This window comes from Aspergillus aculeatus (assembly GCF_001890905.1).
Source record: "Aspergillus aculeatus ATCC 16872 unplaced genomic scaffold ASPACscaffold_9, whole genome shotgun sequence".
NCBI lineage: Eukaryota > Fungi > Ascomycota > Eurotiomycetes > Eurotiales > Aspergillaceae > Aspergillus > Aspergillus aculeatus.
The window spans coordinates 791,546-818,525 of NW_017962984.1; the positions used below are offsets into that span (position 1 = coordinate 791,546).

A 26,980-nucleotide genomic window follows, 5' to 3' on the forward strand; every position below is an offset into this window, starting at 1 on the left:
TTTTTGAAACCAATGGCTGAGAGTTAAGAGAGAGAGACCGATCAGAATCTGCTGTGGAGTGCGAGAATGCGAGATTCCCCGGTTGCGATAAGGTTCACTTTCACTTGTCAACGCTCCACCAGTGAAGCATCGTCGGCGGGATGCAAGACATGGATGGCATAAGATCGGTCTTTTCGGGCTCCTTTACTCCATACCAATATCTTTCGGTCGCAATTGGAAAAAGAATCGGACTAGGTAGCCAAGAAGGCTAAACAAGAAAGAAGAAATAGAAGAACAAGAATGGTTAGATAAAAAGAAGATAGGAGAAAGCCCGAGTGGGGACATCAAACAAAGAAAATGATAGACGAGCGTTGCGACCGCCAACAACACCAAAGGAGGGCGGGCCTTTGGAGATGCACTCCTATGCACTCTTACTGCCATGAAGGTGTATAGAGCTGAGCAGTATCCAGGTTTCCCTTTCGTCCCAACAGACTGGTTGTCTGATGTAGCTGATCCGTTTCGATCATTGGCCCATCTACCCGCGATCCCGTCGATTAATTCTGGTTTGCAGTAGCAAATCGCAGGGGCTGAATGACGACAAGAGACAATGAGCAAGCAAACAGCAATAATAGCAGACTCTGGTAACATCACTTGTCGAATGCGCTATCCAGACACAGAGGAGAGATAGCTCAATGTGAAGCACCGAACTTCATCCTACTCGGCATTCCTTGGGTTAGGCGCAGTTAGCGAAGCCAGGCCCTCCATTGTGGGACCAGGTGTCGCAAACCCCATGTCTTGCCTGACAAACCCGGTAAATCTGACCTAGCTTGATGAGGTTTTCAGCCACGACGCTTTCTGCCGCTCACCGTTCAGCAGCGCATCGAGAGTATCAATCAGATTTGGGCAGTATCAGTTTGGCCGTTGCGGAGGAGCGATTGTTCATTAGACGTTTTAGGAAGGACTTTGAGCATGTCAGTTACGGTTGGTGGTTCTCGGACATCCATTGACGTACAGTACAAAACTGCTGCACAGCTGTGCCATCAATTCATCGCAATCGGCGCCAAGTCTCTCAACCCGCTAGCTCCGAACATCGAATTAGATGAAGTGTGACCTATACACTGTCAGCCATAGGCGGTCAAGCATCTGGAGCTCATTCTGACTTGCAACACCCAGCATCACTGGGTTCTGATAGCTATGTATAGATTTGTTGAGCGGGATATCAATGTATTTGCACCAGTCACAAGTGCAAGGCGCAAGTCCGAGTGGAGAATACCGAATACCGAGTTTCCACTATTTGGATGCATTAACGGTTCCCATCTCGCGTTTCACAAGTTGCGGTCTTCTTTTTCCTTTTCCTCGAAATTTTCTATTTGGCTTTTTTGTTTTCGACTTTGCATTGCCCAGCGCTTCTCATCATCACTAGTCACATCAGGGATAGCTGAACATGTATCTATCACACATCGCAAGTTCCCAGCTGAAATCGCTTCGAAATGATGTTCTCATTGGCCGGGTTGAGTAATGCAAGACATGAACGGGAAGATCCGAGTAACTTGGATAATCAATGCGGCCGACATGACATGTTTGTTGCCCACCAGGGTCCATGTAGATTGGTACCTTGGATGCATAATTTTTTAAATTTAGTCGTGTCTCCAATCGACAGGTCCGGGCTAGAGTGATGATCTCCCAATGGATACACAGAGTTTCTCCTGGTCTAATGGATGTTTGAGAAAGCCAATAAGCCCATCCCTTAACGAGGTATATAAAGAGCAGCAGGGCACCTACCATCGGGCTGTATACTCATCAGTCAAAATACATACTTACCCAAGCAAAGCACGCACACTTTCTTACCCAATTCCTCAGTGAAAGCTCACCTTCAATCTCTTCCATCAAAGCCCTCAAAGCAACCTGAGACCATATCTTTTGCAGTCACCATCTTCTCATCGTCACGCGCCTGTCGCAAAATCGACCCTATAAACACATCAATCACAACACAATGACTGTGAGTTTTCCCGAGAAAAGCCTTATGATTGTTATATTCGTGCATCATAGTCTCTGACACCAATTCCCCCCAAAACAGATGCCAGGAGCGCGTTGCCCGACCTGCGCCAAGCAGGGCAAAGAAGTCTGGGTCATCCCTGGCAAGAATTGCCACATCTGCGGAACTCCCGTCGGCTGATTTGAACAAAGTGTGAGGCTTCCTCCTGAGAATCGTGAAAGTTGAACATCCTGCTAATGAGGACGAAAATCAGTGAATCATTTCTGAAACTCAGATCTCAACACCATTTCTTGGCGGGAATTTTCGTTTTGTTCTACCATCCGGGAATAACAGAAGAGAGAAGAAAAGAGAGAGAGAGAGAGAGAGAGATAGAGAGAGAGAAAGAGATGCCACTCGCTTCCGAGGAGGGGGGGGGAGAACATCACGGCGTGCTTGATCTCGGGAACTCTCATGTCTTGTCTCTTCTGGTTTTCAACTTTCTGAATCGGAAAATGGGAATTGATGGGTCCGTGACACCGGTTGGGGGCGGGTGGATGAGGCGCGCGCTATCGGTTGAGGGAGACTGAGCGCTCCTCAGCAAAGAGAAGGTGTTTCTCGGGCATCCATCCCTCGACAGCAGTCGGCGGCGATGGGGAAGGGTATTTCTTCTTCTCGGTGTACGATAGTGAAGGATCAAAAAGCATATAATGCAAACGCCTTGAGGGAGACCAGTGACAAGTCCAAGGAAGATAGAGTGTGAGCGAGTGGGTGAGAACGCTCAGTAGTTGTAAGGTTGATACCGTGGGTTCCTCTATACATCCTTAGATTGGAATTCGCGATTAAGCATGGGACTAATTCAGTAAGGAAAGGCGCCTGACACGAGGTGCTCTGCCTGAGGCAGTCCTTCTCAACCCACTACTTCCAACTTCTCCTTCCTCCTTGTACGAAGTTCATGCAACTGCCCTGATTCATCGGCGCCCACTTCCCCGATCTCTTCGAAGTAGTCAGCGTGTGCCCCATCCGCTCATCTCAAGCCATTCACGATAGACTGGATGTTATATCCGGGTGGATAGATCTCGAAACACACGGAGTACCCATACTTAGTAGAAGATCTCACCCGACTGAATCCAGTTTCCCCTCAAAGATGCTCAGATCGTACCCGGCAATGATAAGCGACGTATGCAGAGCGGCACGCAGGTGGTGTGGCCCTTGCATGGGGCCTTCTCCTCCAATCCCAGCAGTCGAAGGCAACACTCTATCGGAACTATCGTGACCTTCCGCGGGATCTTGGATCTTAGAGGGGATGGATCCTCACCTGTCATGCTTGGCATACCGATACTGGTCAACTTGTCTCCTCCGATCCCGTCTCTTGTCCCACTCTGGCCTCGGTGAACACCGGACCGGACTGACTGCCGTGGCGGTAATCCCGCTAAAGCGCAGATGGCCCGGCACTGAGAGTGGTTTTGGTTTTTTTTCTCTAGGGATCTTTCTCCTCGGGCGATTGGTAAAATGAGCGTGGCGGAAGGATCGTGATCACAGAGAAGGGAGTGGATCGCCGGAGGACGAAAGAAGCTTGGAGGAAACCCATTTATTCCAGTGCGTATATACAAAGAAAGGAAATGAAAATTGAGATAATTCTCATCATATGAACCGAAGAACGCCAGCCCGACGGAGAGCCTCGTAATCTAGCTAATGTGCCAGAATGGGCAACGAGCGCTTGACCCTACTCCACATCGACTCATCAGGAACTGGATGATCGATACGATGCCACTCGTCATTGAATGCATTGATGAGCCAGCTCGAAAGACCTAATTGACGAAATTAGTATCTCCTCCCTGATGTACGCAAAGGCAAGGAAGGAGGCCAACTTACGCTCGTAAACCATGGTGTGCGCATTGTGGAAGGCAATGTTGTGATCGGAATCCGGGTACACATGCAGATCGTAGTTCTCAACACTAGCCAGGTCCAGCTTATCAACCAAGACAAGAGTATTCTGAAGATGGACGTTGTCGTCTGAGGAGCCGTGCATGACCAGGAATCGCACGGTTTCCTGAAGCGCAGACATGTCGGAGATAGAGGCATTGTCGAATCCCGTGGGATTGTGTTCGGGGGTGTGCATGTAGCGTTCAGTGTAGATAGAATCTGTTTGATACATTGTCAATGTGAGGGTCAACCTTGTTTTTTTTGGGAGGGGCTTGGACGCGTACCGTAGAATCTCCAATCAGTCACAGGTGCAACAGCCATTCCGTATTGGAATGTTTGTCCTGCGTCTTGCTCGAGTGTCTTCAAGGTCATGAATCCGCCATAGCTCCAGCCCCAGATCGCCATTCGGGTCGCATCAACATAAGTCTTTTGTGCCCACATCTTGGCCGTGGCAATCTGGTCGTGAGCTTCATAGTAGCCTAAGTTGCCGCGGACGATGCATCGTGCTTTGCGGCCGATGTAGCCCGTGCCTCGGCCGTCAACAGTGACGACTATGTAGCCCAGACTGGAGGCGATATATGCCTGGAAATCGACGGTAAATTTACGATCGACTGTTTGTGAGCCGGGCCCGCCGTAGAGATAGAACAGCACGGGGTATTTCTTGGCCGGGTTAAAGTGAGGGGGGCGACGTTCGACGACCTGGAGCGTGAAGCCGTCAATGGTGACATTTTGGTAGATCTCCGTCGGGATGGCGTATGTCTCGACCATACGAGAGAGGCCGGCGTTGTCCTCGATGGTCTCTTCGAGGATGATCTCGTCTGTCTCGGTGTTGACAATTGACTGCCATGGGATGGAGGGGCCCTTGTAACTGAGAAGTGCATATCCAGTACCTTGGGAGAAAGAAACGTCGTAGTAGCCTGGTTTGGAGGTATCTGTAAGAGCCTTGAGGTTGGACCCATCGAAATTCACTTGGTACAGGTGGCGCTGGGTGGGAGCTTCTTTTGTTGCAATGAAGTAGACGACGCCTCGGTGGGGATCAACGGCGGCAGGAGCTTCGACCACCTCCCATTCACCTGTGGTGAGCATGACTGGCTCAGAGTTATCCAGGGGCGCAAAGTATGCAAGATGGTCGTAACCATTGTGAATCACAGTGTCGAGATATCCGTCGTGTGGCCGGCCATTGCTTGGATCCGCGGGAATGAACCTGGTATACTGGGATGGCTCCACCCAGCCGCCGTCGATGCTTGCGACGTCTTCAGTTCGAACAAGCTTACCACTGCGGGATTTTGTGTCAACTAGGAAGACTTTGAGGACGTCACTCTCTCTGTTTGTGGTGCGCACAATGACCTTGTCTGCACCAGCCCAGACCACCTCGATGATAATGCGATCCTCATCACTAAAGTCGCCGGGGATGTCAACTGTGAATACTTGTTGTTTCTCAACGTCGTAGAATTGCAAATTCACGACAGGGTTGGGCGCGCCGGGCTTGGGATACTTGATCTCTCTCACTTCCGGATAATTTTCGAGTCCCGGGAGCGGCTCTTTTCCAGAGGGTCTCGAGAGGTGATACTGGACTGGGAACTCAGGCACGGAGGATTCGTTGGTGCGAAGGAAAGCGAGGTACTCGCCGCCGCTAGACCACCAGGTTACACTGTTGCCGGAGATGACTTCCTCTTCGTAAACCCAATCAGGTACACCGTAGAAAAGGTCCGCGCCGCCGTCCTTAGTGATCTGGACCACGCTATCCGACGACAACTTCCGCAGATATAGGTTGTTCCCTCTGGCGAAGACGACAGCATCAGAAGCGGGCGACCAGACCGCGAGCTGAACCCGTCCATCGGGTTCGCTGGGATCCAGCGCTTGCGCCGTTTGGGTGTCGACGTCGAAAATCCAGTAGTTGCCCGTGTACGAATGTCTCCAATTCTTCTCACGGTCCGACAAGAGCAAGACCTTCATGAGATCGGGGCTGGGCCACGTCATGGCCGGGAAAATATCACGCCCATCCACATGCACAGAGGGCTTTTCCATCAGCACCCGACTCTCCTGGCTCTGGACATCCTTCTTGCGGCTGCGGATATCTTCCACGCGCAGGTAGGCCTTGCCCTCGCCTTCCCCTCGCTCCACCAGTAAGCCGTCTTCTCCGTCGGGCCCTGCGATCCATGAGATGGCGTGCGAAATGGGTTGCCATTGACCCCTGAGCACCTGCTCCAGCGTGACAGGCTTTCCGGAACTCGTGCTGTCCGAAAAGGGGCTGGAATCATGCGACTGCAGCGCTTCGGAGACAGCGAGGTCGCCGGACTGCTTCTGCGCCACGAACAGCGCCAACCCCCAGAGCCAACCTGCAACACACAGTATGACCAATGCCCAGATTATACGCGAGGTCCGGCGTCCGGTCGATGCGGCCGGTTTCTTTTGCGACGAGGGTAGGAATGGCTCATCGGGCTGCGGTTCGCCTTCCTCCACGTCTCGATATCTCGCATCCTCGGCTGAGCTGGACTTTAAGGGGTCGTTCATGTGGGTGGTTGTGAATTTGGATTCGTCGGGGAACGGGGTGTCGACGGAGAGGTCCGAATCAGAGGATGACTGAGAGGCGGTCCTGGAGCGGCTCATGGGCAGGAACTGCGTGTTACCATCATCGGCGTATGTCCCCATGATGGGAGAGTGCGGGATTCAGGTGTGAATCACTAGGCGTGGGAAAGACACATGCGTCGGTGCGAGGCACGTAGGACAGGACAGATGGCTGGGGTAGCTAGGAGGCTGATAAGATCGGAGGATCGCTATCAGCGAAGGTGCATCGGCATTCGTTGCGATCGGGGAATGGACAACAGATCTCGGCTGGCCTTAAGTCTCTGGGCCAGTGGAAGGTTTGAAGAAGTCAGGAAAGACAGAACCTATGACATTGAGAAAAAGAAGTTCGGAGAGTGTGTGTGTGAGTGTGAGGGAGATTCGAAACAGGGGGTATCGGAAGCCGATCGTTCCAGCGGATAGCCTTTGACGGCCCGAGGCATCAATTGCGCTATTCACTATTCACACGATCGGCCGCTAGTTATTGATAGCCTATTCGAGACAATCATCAACCACTGTGTAGCAGTTTGACAATAGGCTCAATATGGTGGCGCGTGCTCCTCTTCTATTATACATGATGTTGAACTTATACATACGAAGTTAACCAGTTACCCTGAGGATTGTTATATGTTATTTCTAGAAGCAGTACCCGTTCAATATATAGAATTTGACTCTATTCGACCAGATTTTCCGAATATAAAGTAGCTTTCCTTATACTACTGCTCCACTACAGCTTTGTCACTGAGTAATTGTCACTAAGTAGAGTATGTTTCGACCGGTAACCTGTGCATCATTAAGACTTGGTTCTATTATGTCCTGTGAATAACCTTCCATCCTACCCCGGTGCTTTGCACTAGTACTATCTATAGCTACCTCAATAGGGATGCATTATATACAACTTGTAGTCTGGATGCCCATTGTATCTAAATGCACCTAATAACCATGAAAAGGGTATCGCTATCACCACATGAACTCTCCAACAACCTGCAGTAAAACACCCACACCTTCCTCCCTTCCAACAAGGACATAAACCCTCAACATCACTGCAACCGATGCAAAATCCCCACCCTCCACTCCCGAAACAGACTGGCCGACACGGGCAGCATCGCATTCCTCCGGTGCAGCACTTCCTCGAAAGCCCGATACGTCTCCTCCGGCAACCGCACTTCCTCCAACGCCAGCGTGGTCGACGGCTTCCCGACCTCCGGGTGCAGCGTCTGCTCCACATTGTGGAGAGACTGGAAGAACACCTTCATCGCTCGTTGGGCGGCGATGCTGTGGTGGGCGCTCGAGTTGGAATACCGCATGTCGGGGTTGAAGACCCAGATCTGGTTTTTTGTCGGAGGAGTTTAGCATATGGTCGAGCAAGCAAGCATGACTTCCTGTGGGAGACTGGGAGAAACGTACCAACAATCCACTGCTATGTCCGCAGTGCACGACGAAGCGACGCGCGCTTTCTCGCTCGACTAGCTCCAGGAGTTGGGCGGCGATGATGACCTCGATGGGGTGGGATTCCCACTCCATTTGCTCGGTATCAGCATCAGTATTCGTCTTTGTTGCGGAGAGAGCGGTCTTGAAGAGTCTCCAGCCTTGGGCTGTAAGGTCGACTTGGCCGAGTAATGTATTACAATTGCAGCAGCGGATTTCATCGGAGTCCGGGTCCTAAAGAGGTTTTTATTCGAGCTATTAGCAAGGGATAATGATAAGATGGCGAGTAGAGGGGAAAGGAAGAGGCATAGCAAGGTAGTGCTTCACAATACGCCAGCATCAAGTCAAGTTACATGTTCTATGAGTCTAAGCTAGTTCCATGTATTATACCACACCAAACAATGTACCTCGCCATGATCACGTCGACTCCCATTGGACTCGGGATCAAAAAAGACAACGAAGGAACTTTATGCGAGGGCGCCAGCCTTGATCCCAGAACGAAGCCCTCAGAGGAAGCTACCAACGACTAAGCAAAGCCGATGCCACAATGATGCTGCGCAATCCATCTCCTATCTCGAGGGAGAGAAGAGGATAACTACACCATCATATAGGAAAATCAGCCCACGCATAGCCATCAGTAGTCTCCCCTTCCTGCTTCTCTTGCACCATGAATATAATAATGAATCAAGGCCCATGATTAATGTCGGGCAATTGTATCGGAGACCATACCACGGAGGAAAACAGGCCAGAAAAGGTCTCCTTCTTGTTGCCCTCATGCACTGAGATACCAAGCCTTGCAAAAGCTTTTCATCTCGGGGATAGCAAAAAAACCACAGAAGAAGGGAACAGAGGTCCTTACCTTCATCACCCCCAAACAATCCTCCACCGCCACCAGAAAAGTCGCGACATCCACCAGGATCGTGCCCACGGTAGCCACGACCTGATTCGCAGCTCCATACCCTTTGACCGTCGCATTCGGATCTTCCGATCGACCTCCCCCATCAGCTTTCGCACCCTGCTGCTGCTGTTGCTGCTCCCCGGCATCAAGCCCGCCCTCACCATCACCCTCGCCCTTACCCTCACCATCACCATGATTATGACCACCCTCAGGATCCGGCTTATGACAATGCCAAAAATCCATCATCTCCGCCCAATTCCCACTCGGCAGGTCCTTCCACACCCACCCCCCGGCCGATCGCGCAGGTTGATCCAGAACCACCCCTTCACACCCGCGACATCTTACCCGCGTCCCCGGCCGCATATCCGGCGCCCTCCACGGCACAAACCCGCCCACCAGCTCCTCATCCCCTCCCCTCCCCGCCAACAATCCAGTCCCATTTGTCTGATTACCGGTATCATCATCAGCGGCAGCAACCTGCATCCGAAACGACGACTCCCGCCTCCTCCCCTCAGAAGAAGTACGCTGCCACTGCGGGGCGCGAAGCACATATCTTGCGGCCTCCGTGACGCGCGCGGGGAGCTTCATCGTTTCCGTTTCGGGTTCAGCTTCCATCGCTGTTCTTGTTTCCGTAGAAGCATCATCGTCACGGTTGTCCGGCAGTTGTGGCGAGGCCACCGACACGGACACCGCGCGGCGGGACTCGGAGAGTGTGATTTGCACATCTCCCTTTGTTTCCACTGATCTAGGACAGGTGTCTTGCGATTGGGCATGGGCGTCGCTGTCCTCAGCAGGAACAGAGACATAGAGGGTGATGTGACGGATATGCGGGAGGAGTTCGGCGTGGAGGTAGATCAGAGGGCTCGTCTGATCCTCGTCCTCGGCTGTCTTTGGTGTTGGTTGCATCTTTTTCTGTTTGTCCGGAAGAGGAGGGGTGTGTGGTTCCCCGGTTATGCTGTATTGAGATCCCTTATTGTTGTTAGTATGCTTTTGTGTTAGTATAGCGGTGAATAATAATGGTAGTGTTTAGATTGAATGCTGCCTGTCCACAAATTTTCTTTGAGAAGGTTGATCAATGAAGTTAGTGGTGCAAGCCTGGAGCTGTTGACGCGCTGCGCTTTAGGTGGTGCTGCCGCGCTCAGCAGGTGGGCTCTTTCTGCCACCGCCTTTTGAACAGTTTCGCGGACTGGATTTCGTTGGCTTGTTACCTCTTATTTCCGCTTATGCCCGGGGGTTTCTCGAGGCTCGGGGCATTCTGCCGTTCAAAGGCGGTCAGTGCTTCCGTTGTCTGGTGGTGCCTGAGGCATGAATTGGAGACATGAGTATGTACGGAGCACTCCGTAGAGATCCACGAAACTATGCCGCAAGCACGATGTCTCAATTTGGCGACACTGTCACTACAATACAAAGAGTTGCCAATCTGATACACTAGACTAGGGTACAGGTGACGAAATAGCATCCAGCCAATAAACCATGTCATACCCCCACGGAACCAGAACTACCGTATAACAAAACCGCAACCAAATTTGATAATCTCAGTATCTCATACGCTGTTTTCCCATCTTAGAACGCCCAATCATCGAACTCATCTGCAAATCGAACAGCCGCCCGAAGATAGAACTTCTCCGGATCCCCCCACGTATTGGCCGCTTCTCTCAAAGCCCGGATCGCCTTGACGTAGTGTGCGTCCGTCGAGTACTGCCCCTTGACGGCCATGTGTGCCGTCCATTTCCAATCTCGGCCTTTGAGCTCGTATCCCCTGACCCTCTCAAGATCGATCTCCGGTCGGAGCCCCGCGACATACACGCTCAGCGCCATGAGCCACCACTGCCGGACCAAAGCCATCTGGAACTTCCCTGGGATGAGAGGGAGCAGGATCCGCACCGCGTGGCTCGTCGTGAGAGTGTGGACGAGGAAGAAGTCGTACTTGGGGCGGGCGGCGGACACTGTGGCGGTCAGCAGCGCCGCAGCCACTTCCTGGCTCTCGCGGAACTGAGTGACGGGATCTTGGATCGTCCATGCGTTCCAGTGATTGAGGAGGGCCGCTTCGTGGTTGCGGAAGAGAACTTCGATGTTTTCCTCGCCCGAAGTAGTGAAGAGATTGTCGAATTGCTTGTCAGCTCGGACTTTGGCGAGGACCTCGAATAGAGAAGTGGTGTGGTAGGAGGGTTCGATCTTGGAGTAGGATGGGTCGTCAAGGTATTTATGGATACTACCGTAGCAGGTAGCGGCCATACCAAGTGCCTCCATAGCTACTTCGCGACTGGACATCTCGAAAGCATATGCGAGGTGAATAAGGGGGTGTCCAACTATGCCATATTAGAGAGGTAGAGATGAGAGGGTTTGAGGCTGCCACGCACGATCTGCAACAAGAGAGCTGAACATCGGTTCTTTGCCTGAAAAAAGGTACTGAAAAGCGACTTCTTTCCAGTCATAGCTATGCCGGACGAGTTCATCCTCGAAGAAGTCTACGAACGCACGTTGGTATCTGGGTCAGATGGTCAGCAAGATTGGCCATTGCACCAAGGACTTGACTGGCTACTTACTCTCGGCGCGAAAGATAGTCCCGCCAGTCATATGTACTGATTTCGCCGGGAGAGTTTTCCCAGGGATCGAGAGATTTGGACTCGTTTTCGTATATACGATTCAGGTCATCTGCATCTGCGCCTTGCAGGAAGGCTGAACTGAGGATCTGTGCCAATCAGTACAATACCGTACTATGTCTTGGCTATACAGTGACAAACATGAGGTGCATGGTTGTGAAATTTGCGTTCATTCCACAAGAAAGCGTAGTTGGCGTGGTTCAGTTTAAGTAGATGCTTCAGAGCACGGGCAGGCTTCTCTTGGGCCGTGTCGATCTCATGCACTTCAACCGGAGAGATATTGAAGACTTTGGAATCTCCCCACGGTCTCCATCGACCGATTGAGGGCAGGAAAGAGATCATATCCATGGTTTTTTTAGTAGGTATTACAATAACAACAATGAGTAGTGAAGAGGCCGATAAGTTGTAAAAGTCAAGGGAGCGGATCACTTTGTTGGCGTCCGGTGGGTCTTCAACGTTGAGATCAGGCGATATGCTATTGAGGATGGGTATGAGAGATCAACGCCACAGTGAAGCGCTAATCTCAAGCCAAGTTACAAGCATAACAATTTCAAGCTGCAGTACACAATCGGATCCCTAGTAAATGGTTTGAAATCAAGATCGATAGTTGGGAGAGTGGGGAAGAGATGCCTCAACCATGTGCCAATTGATGGAATGATGCAAATGATGACATCTTTTATGCAACTTAGCTACTCCAGTTATGCTGGCTTATGTCATCAAGCTAGTCCTGTTCTGGCTTCCCAACAAATACAGTAGATTCCTATGAAATCAACTCTAGAGATGTAAACTCGTGACAGATTTGTCCTTCGGCACCTGTGCTCGAAGACAAATTCTGCTTTAATCTAAGAAACACAAATCATTTATTTATCATGGGAATACCGTGTTCCACGGCATAGTCAGCAGGTTCACCACCGGCGGCAACCTGTCCCGAAATCACGTCAACGTCCATTCGGGGTCCGGAGAAATTCTTACGACCGTCAACAATCCATTGGAAGACCGACAAGATCATGACTACTCCAACAACAACAATGCAGTAGTCTACTCTAGTTAGCAACTCCGAATCGGTGATAGTTGATAGCGAACTTACTCATATTGCTGCCGGTCACAATGCGATCGGGCGGGAAAACGAAGAGAACAGTGGTCATCGTGATGTAGCACAAAGAGATCTAGGCATATCGTTAGTGCTGTGCATCTTATTCAATCCGGGCCTCATTGGACGTACTATGTTGGCAGTCCAGCCAAAGATACTGGGCAGAACGAAAGGTCTTTCAGGCAGCATCTTCCGGCCCCGAGCGCAATTCACAGCAATGGGAATGGCATATGCAATGTCGAGCAGAATCACAGACGAAGAAAGAATGGCATTGAACGCACTAATCATGTATTAGCGGTGGCCTCCTCGGCTGAGTTATACAGTATAATCAAGATCCGCTGTTCACTTACCTGGAAGAACCGAGGAAGATGCATCCGAATACAACGCAGAAAAAGCTAGTCAGGTACAAAGCGTTCAGAGGCAATTGTAGTCTCGGATGAACTTTGCTGAAGAAAGGCGAAGCTGGGAGACCGCCGTCTCTGTTGTGACCATTAGCTCATATTCAGAAGATGGTAACAAGCCGAATGGTGGTTACCTTGCGAATGCATAGACCATGCGGCTGCTTGTCGTCGTGATGGTAACAGCGGCGAAGAGGACACAGACCAAGGGGAAACTAGAATTTCCGTCAGCATGGATCAAGAGCGATCAGGCGGGGCAGAGCTCGCGTACATCAGAAGACAGATAGATCCAGCATTGCTCCTCGTCGCGTCATAGAAGATCTGAAGTAGGGGAGTAGCTGCCGAGCTGATGACGTTGTTGATGTCACCAGCAACGAAAAGCAGTACAATCAAGAAGATGGTACCGGTGAAAGTGCCAATGGCAACGCAGCCGATCATAATCTTAGGCCCTACTACAGAGGGGTTCGGGATCTCTGCTGATGTTTAGCGTCTGTGATAAGTAAAGTGTCATCCTCGCGGTAATACCTTCAATCATGTGCGCAACTCCATCCTGTCTGAAAGTTAGTATTGCTTATTGAGCAGCGTGCAAGGGCAACCATACAAATCCAGTAAGACCAAAGCCTCCTTGAAGTAGCTGTTACTCGGTTAGTGGCAAGATGTGACCTTGTCTTGATTGCAAAATACCCCAAGCAGCCAAGCAAGACCATCGGGCCCTGTGTTCTATTAGCATTCATAATCGTGCGAAACTGGTTGACACTCGACTCACAGCCTGTCTCGTTGATAAAGTCGCCAAAGACGAATCTGAATCCGAGTAAGTTGGTGTACAGTAGGATGATAATCAAATCCTTACTCTCCAGAGTTGTAATTGGGCGACGAGCATGATAGCACAGTGATGCAAATAACAGCGAAGCCGGTTAGTGACCAGATAACTGCAACAGATTAGCCTTGCCAAGCTTCTTTTCCATGATATTCATAGTCTGTGCACATACAGGCACCCTTGGTCAATCGTGGAAGGATAGAATTCAAGAAGGCATTGATCAGGAATGCAACAAGGCAGAATGCGATGTAGATGAGGAACTGATGCCATCTTTTCGACTCATATGTCTTGAAGGAGTTAATCGACTTGTGACATCTGAGCAGATGTAAGGGGAACCTTACCGGATGCATCAAGGAAATCACACCCAAGATCAGTTGACTGCCTAGAGATCCACCAGTAGCAGCCAGCGCCACCCAGCCAGATACGTTTGCCCATCCTGTAATCCACGAAAGTACGGGCATGTATTTTGCCGGAGCAACTTTGTTCACTCAGTGACGCTCATAAGATAGTGGGCATATTGTACTTACTGACTGCAAAGAATGAACAGTCAGCATCATAAACATCATAACTCATGAAGAACAGAAACAAACAAGTGAATTGAGCTTACCTGCTACCCAATGATATTGTCCACCCGCCCTAATACCTCAGTCAGTAGCCATCCGGGACATCAATCCATACGATCAATACTCACGTGGGATACGCTGACAAGAACTCTGCCAGAGAGGATGCCATGCAGAGGTTACAGATACCCGCTGTGACCAATCCTGCAAGGAAGGGCAATCAATCCGTGAGTAACTCTGACCAGTAAGGGACCAGCAAGCCAAAGCCACAACCTTATCCTGCCGTCGAGCGGCTTCATTCAGGCGAGACTGGGGGACTGAAAGTACAGTAGAGGTAGGAGGGATTGACTTACCCCATACAACGCTTACGCAGCCGCCCGACGGCAGACTGATCGATAAACTTGCAGATAGAGCGGTCCATGACTAGAGCGTCGATAGTTTTATCAGCATCCATGCAATCGTCACAAGGGATTTTCGACCGGCGATCTGTGTCACGGGTGGACGTAGTGCCAACCACATGCAGGAATGATGATAGGTTTTGGCGAAACGTACATTCAGGATAGCAAAGGCTAAGCCTAACATTGATCTAGTCAGGTTGAACAGATAGGCATTAGTTTAGTGGCCACGTGCAAGACGGTCGGTCATGAAAGGGCGATCGGGCCAACGTACAGCATTGAAAAGTTTCGATTTAATTCAGCCCTGTGGCCCAGGGCTGCGAGCTGCGCGTCATCATCTCCCCGGAGGTCTTTCATGGCTGTGGAATACTGATGGGCTCGACAACGAACAAAATGATGGGGGAAAGTTGAGGGGATGGGGTCTTTGACTAGAGGGAAAGTAAAGTTGTAGAGGGAAGAAGGAGAGAGGGAGAGGGAGATGGAGATGGGGGGAGAAAGGGAAAAGAACTGGAAAGGAACAGAGGAAGGGAGGGAGGGAACACTTTCTACTACTACTGTTCTACGGAGGAAGGTACGGAAGGACTAAGACCAGGAAGGGGAGGGGAATGGGTGTGTTGCCTCCACCGTAAGACACATTGATCACCCTCAGCCTCTTCCTCTCATGGTCTAAGTTATCTGACTATCTGAGCTCTTGAGAGGGCAGGATTCCGATGAAGATTACATGATGGAACATCACTGAGTGGAGTAATTGGAGTGAGAGAAGGAGGAGAGAGTAGGAAGGGAGGAATTGCGGGGGGAGAGAGTGGCGGATCGCACCATTTACCTAATAAATATGGGGTAAGAGACGGTGCTAACCAAAACTTATATCAAGATTATCATTGATGATGATACTCTAATCGCCCGCTCGATAAGCAGCTCAACTGATAACCAGAGTCGGTCATTATCTGATTGGCGAGAACCACCGAGCACAAGGCGCCGATACCCAATGAAAAAGAACCGAAGAGCGGAAGCTGGGGGATTGGAAGCTTAACTTGAAGGCCGGTGAAAAACAGGGCCGATTCCGATTCAAGTTACCAGTAGACCTTTCATTGGGTTAGAAGCCGGTTTGACACACTACTTTACTGAATAGGACGGAGACCACCCCCGATAAGCATAAACTTCGCCAAACTGCACTCCGTCCTCGGTAGAGTCCAGCGGACCTTCTCCGAGGTCCCGCTCATTTGGACATCAACATCCTCTATGCTCTCCTTCTTCCAGACTTAGAATGTTCTTTGGCTTCTCTGCATATCTATTTTCTGTCACCTCAAAGCCTATCAAATTACTCAGGTATGATATACATGATACACGTCACACATCAGGATGGTAGTAAGTTAGTCGTTGTCGTTGAGCTAAATTAGGTTGGGCAGGCTCATTGAACATCCATCCAGGTGCTGTGCAAGTACCTCGATGACCTCATGTGGCCACTGCAGAATCCCCTCCGCTGTCTCTTATCAGACAACAACCTTTCGCTGACAAAAATATACATACAAACAATGCTCATATGCAGTCATGGCAAATCATATATATGTACAAACACACACAGAGACACACAAACTAATCGGGACGTGCAACCGTCAAGCCTTGTCGCCTATTGACGCCGCGCTCCCCCCCGGCACACGGTCGGCGGCCGAGTCATCCTCTTAGCTATCAAAGCCCCGATCCACCGCTCGGGGCCAGATGGTCAGTTCGAACAATGTAGTCATCTTCATCGCCACTGTTAGCGATCCCGTTTTCTACATTGTCCTCATCCTCCCCAACATCATCGTATCCACGCGAGCCTCCTCGATCCGTTCGCAACCCAGAGATGGGACCGTCAAGGGAAGAGTCAGAGTCACCATTCGGGATGTTGACAGTCTTGCCCTTCGCTTTCCCTCCAGCTCCCGCGGGACTTTTACCCTTGCCCTTGCTACTGGTCGACTGGCCACTCGCATTTCGCACCATAGATGGGACCTGTTTGCCCTTTCCCTTGTTAACTGCAGGGGACTGAGCGTCTCCATTAGCGACAGGCCCGCCCATGCTGAATTCCAACTGCCCGCCCGCATTCAGCGCATCCAGCGCATCCTGAATTGTTTGCGGTGGCCCTGAGGCACCATTTACCGACTCCTGCTTCTGCTTATCGACGGATTCAAAGGTCTGTCGGATCCGCTCGAAATGCTCAAGCTCCTTGGCACTGGATGCTGTTAGTAAGGAGAGAAATCCTCATCGGAGCGTCCGTCGTAGCTTACCTAACACTGGGAACAAGCTCATCTTGGGCCGCCCGGAAATCGTCTTCCGTGACCACCACCGCCACGTCATCCGGCGTGGCAAGATGGTCAAAGAAGTACGCTGTACTGACAGGCTCACCTGGAAGTTGCTTGATCTTCTCATCCACTGCCGTGGCCTTGCGTGTAATAGCCTTGAGCATCGAGTCCGAACACAAAGCGTACAAGTCGGCGCCCGTGTAAGTTAGTGGGAGCCGATCAGCTACCCGGGCAAGAGAAAGATCCGGGGAAAGGGCGAATTTTCGTGTAAGCGCCTCCAGAATGGTTCTCTGCTTCTCGTGTGTATCGGAGACACCCAGATAGAGCATCTTATCAAAGCGACCTGGGCGTAAAAGCGCCGTATCGAGTAGATCGGGCCGATTGGTCGCGCCGATGACAAAGACACCACCACTGTTTTCTTCTCCGCCGTTCATTCCATCCAACTCGGCGAGAAGTTGACTCACAATGCGATCCATCACACCACCACTGTCACCTTGGTTACCTCTCTTGGGGGCCACCGAGTCCAGCTCGTCAAAGAAGACAACACATGGGCGAGCATCCCGGGCACGCTGAAAGACGCGTCGTACATTGGCTTCGGATTCACCGATGTACATGTTCAGCAGCTCAGGACCCTTGACGGAGAAGAAGTTCAGCGAGAATTCGGTTGCAATGGCTTTGGCCAGAAGCGTCTTTCCGGTACCAGGCGGCCCATAGAACAAAATACCGCTACGTTTCTTCATGCCCTTGGCGAACAATTCAGGCCGTTCGAGCGGCAGTTGGATGGTCTCAACGAGCGCCTCTTTGACATTGGACAGGCCACCAACGTCCTCCCAGCTAACATTTGGAATCTTGGGGGCGCCGATGGAATCGGCAAAGTTCTTCCTCGCAGCGTCAACGGCGGTATCGAAATCAAGCTTTGTGACGCCTCGTGCCGCGTCGCCGCCAGCAATCAGAATATCGCGAATCCCAATCTTCTGGTTCGATTGCTTGCTCGATGCCTCCGCCAGTCTTTCCAGGCGTGCAGTTCTTGCAGACGACGCACGTTCGACCACGTCAATCAAATCACCAGCGACCAGGGCAGCGGTCTTCAGAGCCACTGACCCCAGATCAACATCAGGTGAAAGTCGAATACCACGTTCTGAAACAGCATTGCGAAGAATACCTTCACGTTCCTTCTCCTCTGGTGCAGACATCTCGAATTCATGGGTGAACATACTTCGAAGGCCCTCGGGCATCTGTTCGACGTCCGTCGTAGTAGCAATAATCACCCGCGCATCGGCCACAATTTCAGCCATGGCCGACACTATGCGATCTGCAGTCAAGACTTCAATGTGTTTGATCAGGAGCGCAGTACAGTCGGCCCCGCAAAGGAAAGCACGTTCTGCTCTGGCTTTCAGGTATGCTTCGGTCTTGACATCGCCACCATTGGCACCACCCTCCGTAAGGATATCATAGGCATCAATTGGGAAGGTGTGCAGGCCGATGTCGGCACACGCGCGTGTTGCAACCGTGCCCTTGCCAATGTGTCGTTGTTGGGATCTCAGGAGGATGACGACTGGCTTCATACCGAGTTGGATCGCACGAGGACTTGTGGCAACTGAAATCAGCTCTCGAAGACGCTGCTGCAAAGGTGAGATGAATGATTGTGGAATGTCGGTCACCAGACCATGGCTCGTTTGCGCTTCAGTGGCAGCCCTGGGTACAGCTTTAACCCCAAGCCAATACTCCCAGCCATTATCTGTTGAGCCCGGTACCCTACTGACATCACTCCCAGCTTGTACCATTCGGGTAGTGGCGGAGTCGATAACGGCCACTCCTCCCCATTGGTTGTCGCCGGCTTCATCCTGATCATCCGGAATGCTGGGGACAACTTGGCCAACACGGAACCATGCGACTCCGACCTTCTTAGACCCGGTATAATTAGAATAAGACATCTGTCCTAGTCTCGTGGTTAGATCGTCTTCTTGAGCGCTACCGTCGCCGGTAGCTGCGCCTTGAAAAACGGCTCTACCGAGGCCTTCATCAATGCTAATACCCACAAGGTCCCCACCCTTCAAAAGCCGTCGACGAGATTCAAAGTATTGTTTGAGGCCAGCGAACAGGGCAGGTTGAAGAACACGGTCCATTGACAGAGGAGTCGAGACCTTGAGCAGCGTAACCTCCTTGGCCAGAGGCGGATTTCGAGCAACACTGGACTTGACCTGGTGGAGTAGGTTAGGCTTCGCGCCATTCGATGTAGCGAAAGTCATCGGAAAGATGCGTAGGTATTTGGGGTTGTCAAGATTGTTCAGAAGCAGTGGTGAGACGAAGACGGAGGTCATGCGCACAGTGGGAAGTTGAGAGACACTTGAGCGCCTGTTTCCCGTTTGGTTGATCGAGTATCGAGGTTTCGTAGACTGTAGGCCCGGCAATCCATAGATCTTGACCGCCCGCCAGTCGCCAGTGTCCTCTTCGCGGTCATTAAAGCTACCAAGCTTGATTGAGGCGAAGGGGTTGTGCTGGGGCTCCTCAGTTGCCTCAATCCTCACCCAGTCACCTGAGAAACAGCCTATCTTGGCGAGCGTTCCGATGTCTACGAAGATGAAAGACTCCGGGTCGTCATCTTCCCGTGGTCGGGGATGCAAAAGGTCGCCAGGCACCTGACGCAGGAGGCCTTCCGTCTTGAACACCTTGCCACCGCTAACTCGACCGGGTCGCATGGTCGCAGAAGTGAAGTTTGATGCGACCGATCCAGGAGTATGAGTGCCGTCCAGCCGACGCCCTCCAGCACGGGGCGTAGCAGCAGTCATAGCAGACATCACACCCGACGACGGCTGAGGGAGCTCCGGAGCGGTTAGCGAAATCATATCCTCCAGAGAATCGTCCGATGTGTCACTCATGTTACCGCCCGAGGCATCAGTTTCCGACTCGTCGGCAGTAGTACTACCTTCCACCTCGGTACTGCTCTCGATAGGCTTATCCTCAGCCGCAGAATAGAACTGTTCGTTGGAGGTATCATCGGCTTCATCTTCCGCTACTTGTTTGAGAAGGCCAGTGCCTGATCGTAGGCTTCTTTGCGCCCGGTGACCGTGAGGCCGCGCATGAACCAGGACCACTTTAGTCGCGGGCATCAGTAGGCCCTGGTAGACCGGTTCGCAAAGCGCAATACGAGCAGGGGGTGATGGAGCATATGTAATGGGGTGTGGTGGTAAGGGAAGCGGCAGGACGTCACCAGTGTGCAGAACCTTCACGACTCCCAAGGCCTCGCGCACGGCAGCTGTAAGCCTTTCTTCATCCTCTGCTGCTGCCTTCTTCGTGTATTTCTTGACTTCAGCGGCTTTCCCGCCCTTGGCCCACCCACCATTGGATGAGGTATTGTTGGAACTGAAGCCTCCTCCAAACTTGGTTTGAACATCATCATGATTCCGGAGAAGGTTCCGCTCTACTGTCACATAGACTGTATCCAGAGGCAAGGGCACGGCATCCAAGACCCGTATCTCGATCGCACGCTGTGACTGAAGGGAATGGCGGGTGGGATCCAATTTGCCTAGTTTCTCCAAGAATGGTTGTAATGACAGGGCGGAGTCGGGGAAAAGGACGGTGGAGTGCGGAATTGGCGATTGATAAGAGCGATCTTTAGACTGCGGTCGCACGGGAATGATGGTCCAAGAGAGATCCTCGACCGAGGTGCAACCTGGGAAGTGCGGTGAGATCGCAAGATAATAGATCCCCATGTCATCTTGATTGTCCTCTGGAGTACGCGTCACTGATTAAAACACTGCGGATTGCGAATATAGATCCTATTGAGCGGGGGACGGCTCGGTTTGACTTACTGCTGAAAAGGTCGCCGACCAGGTCATCGGACACAACACCAATGTTCCCACGCAGCTGATGATCCAAAGAAAGACGAGCAGAGATAGGGGCCCTATTGCGCATGCGTCGACGCATCACATTTCGCCGTCGTCTCCTGGGTTGCTCTGAGCTGGGGTCGTGGTGATCGTAATCCATGATAATGGCGCAGGTGGGTTCAATTGGAGCGGGGGAGCGACCGGGAGAGGGGAGGGAGGGGAAACAATCGAAGGTCGTGAATTGAAGGATGAGAAGAATCCAGTTACCTCAGCATACTTCAAAGGAGCCAGGATCGAGACAAACAATCACCTGGTGAGACAACTCCGAGCTTAGATAGTGGTGCAGCAAGATAATGGCTGGCGGAAAGTTGGAGAAAGTCCGGGGAGGAAGACAACGAGGCCGTCCGAAGCTCGGCACCGCCCGCTCGTTCTGCCCTTTCCCGATGCCGAGGTTCACTGCACGAGGAGGTTTCGTTTCCTCACTTTTGGGGAATGAACCCTTGCCATATGCCTACGGTGTACTCCGTAGAGTCCTGTGTACAAAATGAGCTTCCGACTTAGCATATTTCATAAATGTGGACAAAATCCTAAGCAATGACTGAGATTCACTGTATGCAAACTAAATTCGGGCATCTAAAATATATATATATAATGCTCCCAAAACCGTCTGGCGAGCGGACCATTAATTGTCTGTAGTACTTGTGAGTCGATGCGACGCGACATGGCAGGTCGTGTGGAGAATGTTGCCGCAATGGATCGCGAAGGTGCCCTGCTTTGCCATACTGATTGAAGCATATAGTTATAGACCAACGAGCTTGACGACTGATTCCTCTCTGACATGGTCACCTTATCTTGGAGCTATAGCCATCATACTAAGTAGGTACCTCTCCTCGGGCTCATTCGAACTAGCACCCTTCTACACTGTAAGCTAGCACACCACCATGATTTGCAGAGCTACAGACCAACCAAGCCAGTGCGGCACTCTGGTCAAATATACCAAAGGCAACAACCTAAGTAGATATATAATCGGATTACGGAGTTAAGAATAGTTCGTTCACGCGAGACTGAAGGGTCTGATAAGATCTTTTGTTGATTGCAAGACGAGCGCCAATTGAACCAATGCGTTCGCAGTGAAATGTTGTAGCCTTGACAGCTTGCGCGGCGGACTGACCTCATGCAGGCCGTCGTCACTACAATGAGGCTCATACACTAAAATGACTCCAGGGCCGCAGTCTTGTTTTGCGTAGGTGGCTTCCTGTCATTTGGGGCTCGAGGTACATCTGGTGAGGTGGCATTTGCGGGAACCGCGGTGCTCAGAGGGCTTGATCGGTAGAATATTACACAGTAGGTGAGTCGAATTGACTTCAGGTACGGAATACTCGGTAGTGAAACTATGGACAACGTCCGATTTGGTGGCCTGGATTGCAATATGGTAGATCAAGGCGCTCACGTCTTTCATTGAAACGATTCATTCGGTCCTCAAGTTCCAACGTGGCCGGGTTGACAGCCCTTAAAATGCCGGACCTGCAATGATGTGACACCTCCGACCAGGTGATAAGGCTGACGTGGAGAAACTCGTTGCTTGTTTGGTTCAATCGGCCTCAATAACTCAAACCGGGTTGGAAATTTTCTAAGTTCCAAACCCACCACACTCACCTCTTTCAGTTTTCACTGGTTGGATGGAAAAGATATCGTCCGTACCAGAAATAAAAGATCGAAAATGCAGATGATTTCCTCGCCCTAGGGCGCCGCGCAACGGTCGCTCGATGCATCCCCAGCAGTCCCAGGGGTCTTTGTCTGACTGGGCCGCACGCTATCAGAGAGCGCCCGAGGGCTAAATTTAATCGGGAAAAAGGAATAAGCAGGATGCCGCTGACAGTGGTTGAGCATAATTATTCCGTCATATGATGAGCACCTGATCATCTGAAGGGGTTTTAAAACATTAATGTTGGTTGGACTGCACAGTGAGTGGCACTGGCAAATCTGTGTTGTTCTTATGAGCTTTGAATAAATAACCACTGAATTTTGTTCCTTTTTCATGAGTAACTTATGCAACGGATGGCAGGTAGTGGAAAAGAGCCCCCTTGGCAGAAAGAACTGCTGCCCCGTCCACTTCTCACGCTTGCACTAACGCTGCTGGAGACTTGGCGAGAGAAGCAGAAACGGTAAGGAGAAGAGCCAAAGAGGAAAAAGCCACAGGCAAGATCGCTGGATGGGGTCACTCGAGGGTCGAGGGTCCGCAGACTATTTTCGGAAAGGCCGGCTTCCGCGGGAGCCCGCCCATGAGAGAGCATGAGAGAATATTCTGGGCCCCCTGAATGGCCAACTGGGAAAAAGTACCCCCGGTGGAAATAAACCTAACGTGGACGGGACTAAACCGCCCCGAAACCCCGATCTCAACTGGAATACGTAGAATACAGGTATTGGGTTAGTTATAATTCAGAGTCACATGTCATCGCACATAGAAAAAGAGGGCGCCTAAGCAGTATGAGCCATTACCGAGTATCTCCGGCCGAAACGAGTGCCGTGGCTGTGGAGGAGATCCAAGCCCCGCTCACAGCCAATCACTTACAGCTGATGGGGAGACTCCAGGCACCTTTCCTCTTTGAGTATGGTCTGGCTCGTCTATCAGGCAGACATCCAAGAAGACGCGGACTGAGACTCAGCCCGGTGGAAACAGCCTCATTCTTACTCTCCGTCTACTCCTTGTACGTACCCCGTTCCTCGACTTGAGTCGTCTACTTCGTTGACTCTTCCTTTCCACTTCATCTCCGCTATTATTCCTCCTTCGTCCCCCCTCCAACTGTCAGCCTATTGCTCTCCTAAACTAGAACCGTTACCTGAATATCCACATTTACCTGTCACCAACCTCTACCTCTCTTGTTGTTTTGCTTGTCTTGTTGGTCCCGTTTTTGTGAAAAGGGTGGTGCTTGCTTGATCGCATTATCAGCCTGGGGCATTCCATCATCCACCCCCCTCCCTCCCTTTTATGAGACCTCCGTAAACCTGACATTTCTCGACCACCGCTGGTGCGTGACGGTTTATTTATTTTTTTTTATAACCTGGTGGAATGGCTTCAGCAACTAACATCTCTCCAGTAATACCTTATTGATCTCCGCTTTGGCTCCATACGTCACTGCGGTCGCATTGCAGCTCCGACTCGCAATTCTATCCAGACATAAACAGTGAGTCTGGATAGTGATGGGGCATGAGTGACGTGGTTTAACTCCTTAGAAGTTTTCTACCTCACAACAACCCTTATAATTTTCTTCAACCCTTCACTCGTCAACAATAATGTCGACCTCCGACACCATGACGTCTCGACATCCCCGTCGTGGGCGGGTTATCAACGCACCTCCACCGTCTTTGCTCGCTTCTTCAGAGACGCCGTCAGCTCCTCGATCCCGTCTTCGTATGAAGAAGGGAGACACCTTCCACTACACTACCTCTTCGCCCTCGGACCGCCTGCTCCTCAATCTCCCACTATTGCCTCGCTCTCCGACTTCTCCCGGAGCCCTCGAAGCTATCGCAGCCGGTCAGGAACGCATGTCTAAGATCTTAGGTCGCATCGAAAACGGTTCTTTCCGTACTCGTGGCCGGTTCGACGAGGATGATAAATCTTCTGATTGCGAGGATAGCCTGGAGGCCCATTTTCAGCGGTTGAAGTTGAGCAAGGAGGATCTTGACAAACGATTTGCGAAGAAGAACCGACGGACACATTGCCACGCTTCCGATAGTGGGCTAGGAACTTCGATCAGCAGCTGTCAGTCCACGTCTTCTAAGCAAGGTTTGTTGCTATCGTCCATGGTATCTGGCGTTGGGACATATCTGACCAGTCATACAGAGAAAGCTGGCAACAAATTCCAGGCTCTGTCTGCCGTCCTAAGCTCCATGCATCCTGCCGAAAATGAGGATACACCTAAGCAGAAGCTCAGTCCCGCGTCATGCTTGGAAATTGAAAATCGCATCTTGACACCTCTTCTGGGAATGGAGCCATGCAAGCCCTTCCGTCACGTCGTGGAGGGTGCTCGTCAACAGATGGAAAGCGATAAGTTTAGGACTCTGCGTGATCTTGAGAAGGCGCTGCTCTACGTAGCTGCAGTAAGTCTCCTGTACCTTGGTCCCAGGATCGACGCTTATGCTTATGTCTCTGTACAGGATGTCGAGGCCGAACTCAGCTTCTACTATCAATTCTGCAACTCAACCATTTTGTGCCTGCACGAGACCTATACCACTGTCGACCCTCGTGACTTGTGCATGCCGACCGATCGCCCCTACAGCAACTCTTACTTCCTCGATCTGACCGCTCAAGTCCACCGTTTCAAGGCCATGAGGGATGAGGCTCGTAAGAACAAGGAGGAGATGTGAGTGTGCCTTCCAAATTGAACAAAGTAGCGTTTGACTAACCCATTATAGGCCGAGGCTTGTTGTGGAGGGTGGTATGGTCGACACAGGGCGTCCACTTGAGCTTGTTGTCGAAAAAGACGGCGAGATGATTTCACTGGAGAGTGGAAAACCCTTCGACGCGCATGCCGTTCCTGTGGTAAAGCGAACTCTGAGTCTGGGAGCCACTGATGAGGGCGCCAGGCGGTCCATGGCTCGGCGCAAGAAGAACGCCCCTCCCATGAACATCAACACAAAATGCTCCCACTGCGATAAAATCTTCCAAAGACCTTGTGATTTGACGTGAGTGTCGATACTATTTGCATGCAGATTGTGATTACTGACTTGATATCTAGCAAACATGAGAAGACTCATTCACGACCTTTCAAATGCCCGTTCGAAGGATGCAAGTATTACGAGCTTGGCTGGCCCACCGAGAAGGAAAACGAGCGCCATATCAATGATCGCCACTCGGCCACTCCCCGCATGTATGCTTGCACTTTCAATGGTTGCTCGTACAAGTCCAAGCGCGAGAGTAACTGCAAGCAGCACATGGAGAAAGCCCATGGATGGAATTATGTGCGCGCGAAGAACAACGGACGCAACGCCAAGCGCCGTCCCTCACCTGTACAAGCCAGCCCTGGTCAGGAGAATCTCGCCCAGCCGAGCCCGCAGCAACTGAGTCCCGGCCAAGCTAGCTCCGTCAATCTGGCACCGTCTCAGATGACTCCTCTGCAGATGAGCCCTGACCACATGAGCTCACTTCCAATGATCCCGGACCACCTGGATTCCCTGCAAATGACCCCGGAGCACTACAGCCCGGAGAACTACACCCCTGAGCACTACACTCCGGAGCAGTATAGCCCATCTAACCAGATGCACTCTGTGCAACTGAGCCCTGCTACAATCAGCTCCGGGCAACTCAGTCCGGCGCAAGCGAGCCACACTCAAGCTAGCACTCCCGCTTCGGGCCCGATCCAGTCGCCGACCGGGTTTTTGAATAATTATGCGCAAAGCCAGATGTTCCAGCTTCAAGACCCCTTCACTCAATTAAAGAACGAGGACTGTCTCTTGTACATGGACAATGACTTTGCCAATGACTTTGCCACGTTCAACAACGGAACGTCTGGCTTTTTTGAAGATGCTTCGTTCGGCTACACCGACCCCATGTACCAGCCGGGACCAGTCGACATGAGTGCAATTGAAGCCTTGTGCGACGACCCTTACATGAACAATGTGTTCATGGACACTTTCGGCACTGGGACAGGCGCCGATGAGAGCATGTTCCCGACCTTCAATCAAGGCGGCATGCCTCAATTTTAGATCTCCGTCCTGGGGTTTCTGGTTTGACGTCTTAAAAAAGAATGAGCATTTCTGTCTTCTCTCTTATCTAACGACCCGCTTGCTTACGCAAGTCCAGGGACATTTCCATCCAGCCTTTCTAGCCTGTTATCTTCGTGTTCTTTCTTTCCAGAGTGGTTGTACCATACATTCGAGATTTGTCAGGTCTCCGTTTATTCCTTTCTCTCATACTAGTTACGGAAATAGTTGAGATTTGAAATTGCACACTTGGATTCATATCCCTTGATGACTTGGTATGAGCTATGGCGATACTGCGAATACGCAAGATAAGTTAACCTCTAAAGACACTGTAGTATAAGCGTAATCTATGCCAATTCATCACATAGGCCTCTCCAGAGGTCCATCAGTGTGACCTTATCTCGAACCCGATGTCTTTCGAATTAGAGCCATATTTAGTAGGCCCCTCAGTTACGATAATCGTTCTCAAAGAAGATTAGCAACAATACTAGTAGTATCATCGCTAGTCAAGGCTCAGAGCCTGAGCCCCCGACTTTCCAT

The 26,980-nt window shown here is 51.2% G+C and overlaps 6 protein-coding genes across 6 annotated transcripts; 1 reads left to right on the top strand and 5 right to left on the bottom strand.

The window, feature by feature from the left end:
* Positions 1-3,643: 3,643 nt before the first annotated feature.
* dapB (dipeptidyl aminopeptidase dapB) lies at positions 3,644-6,487 on the bottom strand (the record flags this gene model as incomplete). The annotated part of the gene is made up of 3 exons (XM_020202646.1): positions 3,644-3,762; positions 3,827-4,096; positions 4,162-6,487. 3 exons carry the CDS (start codon positions 6,485-6,487, stop codon positions 3,644-3,646), a joined length of 2,715 nt encoding a protein of 904 aa, XP_020055636.1.
* Positions 6,488-7,216: 729 nt separating this feature from the next.
* Positions 7,217-9,856, bottom strand: ASPACDRAFT_120569 (HECT-type E3 ubiquitin transferase). The gene is made up of 3 exons (XM_020196361.1): positions 8,730-9,856; positions 7,850-8,104; positions 7,217-7,770 (listed from the first exon to the last, which is right to left on the bottom strand). Exons 1-3 carry the CDS (start codon positions 9,672-9,674, stop codon positions 7,483-7,485), a joined length of 1,488 nt encoding a protein of 495 aa, XP_020055637.1. The 5' UTR covers positions 9,675-9,856; the 3' UTR covers positions 7,217-7,482.
* A 274-nt stretch (positions 9,857-10,130) lies between these two features.
* ASPACDRAFT_79202 (questin oxidase family protein) lies at positions 10,131-11,942 on the bottom strand. The gene is made up of 4 exons (XM_020205342.1): positions 11,513-11,942; positions 11,315-11,460; positions 11,129-11,256; positions 10,131-11,077 (listed from the first exon to the last, which is right to left on the bottom strand). Exons 1-4 carry the CDS (start codon positions 11,717-11,719, stop codon positions 10,332-10,334), a joined length of 1,227 nt encoding a protein of 408 aa, XP_020055638.1. The 5' UTR covers positions 11,720-11,942; the 3' UTR covers positions 10,131-10,331.
* A 116-nt stretch (positions 11,943-12,058) lies between these two features.
* On the bottom strand, positions 12,059-15,425 carry ASPACDRAFT_1901933 (GABA permease GabA). The gene is made up of 18 exons (XM_020198772.1): positions 14,906-15,425; positions 14,789-14,822; positions 14,590-14,659; positions 14,368-14,440; positions 14,284-14,312; positions 14,018-14,154; positions 13,849-13,963; positions 13,710-13,788; positions 13,626-13,660; positions 13,544-13,572; positions 13,461-13,493; positions 13,385-13,409; positions 13,131-13,332; positions 12,997-13,074; positions 12,812-12,940; positions 12,594-12,741; positions 12,459-12,537; positions 12,059-12,409 (listed from the first exon to the last, which is right to left on the bottom strand). The coding sequence occupies exons 1-18, from the start codon at positions 14,986-14,988 to the stop codon at positions 12,228-12,230; spliced, it is 1,560 nt and encodes a 519-aa protein (XP_020055639.1). The 5' UTR covers positions 14,989-15,425; the 3' UTR covers positions 12,059-12,227.
* A 578-nt stretch (positions 15,426-16,003) lies between these two features.
* On the bottom strand, positions 16,004-21,039 carry pex6 (AAA family ATPase peroxin 6). The gene is made up of 3 exons (XM_020205343.1): positions 20,723-21,039; positions 16,896-20,640; positions 16,004-16,840 (listed from the first exon to the last, which is right to left on the bottom strand). The coding sequence occupies exons 1-3, from the start codon at positions 20,895-20,897 to the stop codon at positions 16,318-16,320; spliced, it is 4,443 nt and encodes a 1,480-aa protein (XP_020055640.1). The 5' UTR covers positions 20,898-21,039; the 3' UTR covers positions 16,004-16,317.
* Positions 21,040-23,542: 2,503 nt separating this feature from the next.
* Positions 23,543-26,704, top strand: ace1 (putative C2H2 transcription factor (Ace1)). Its single transcript, XM_020205344.1, has 6 exons — positions 23,543-23,766; positions 23,836-23,922; positions 23,975-24,838; positions 24,896-25,101; positions 25,154-25,423; positions 25,477-26,704. The coding sequence occupies exons 3-6, from the start codon at positions 24,032-24,034 to the stop codon at positions 26,441-26,443; spliced, it is 2,250 nt and encodes a 749-aa protein (XP_020055641.1). The 5' UTR covers positions 23,543-23,766; positions 23,836-23,922; positions 23,975-24,031; the 3' UTR covers positions 26,444-26,704.
* Positions 26,705-26,980: the final 276 nt, after the last annotated feature.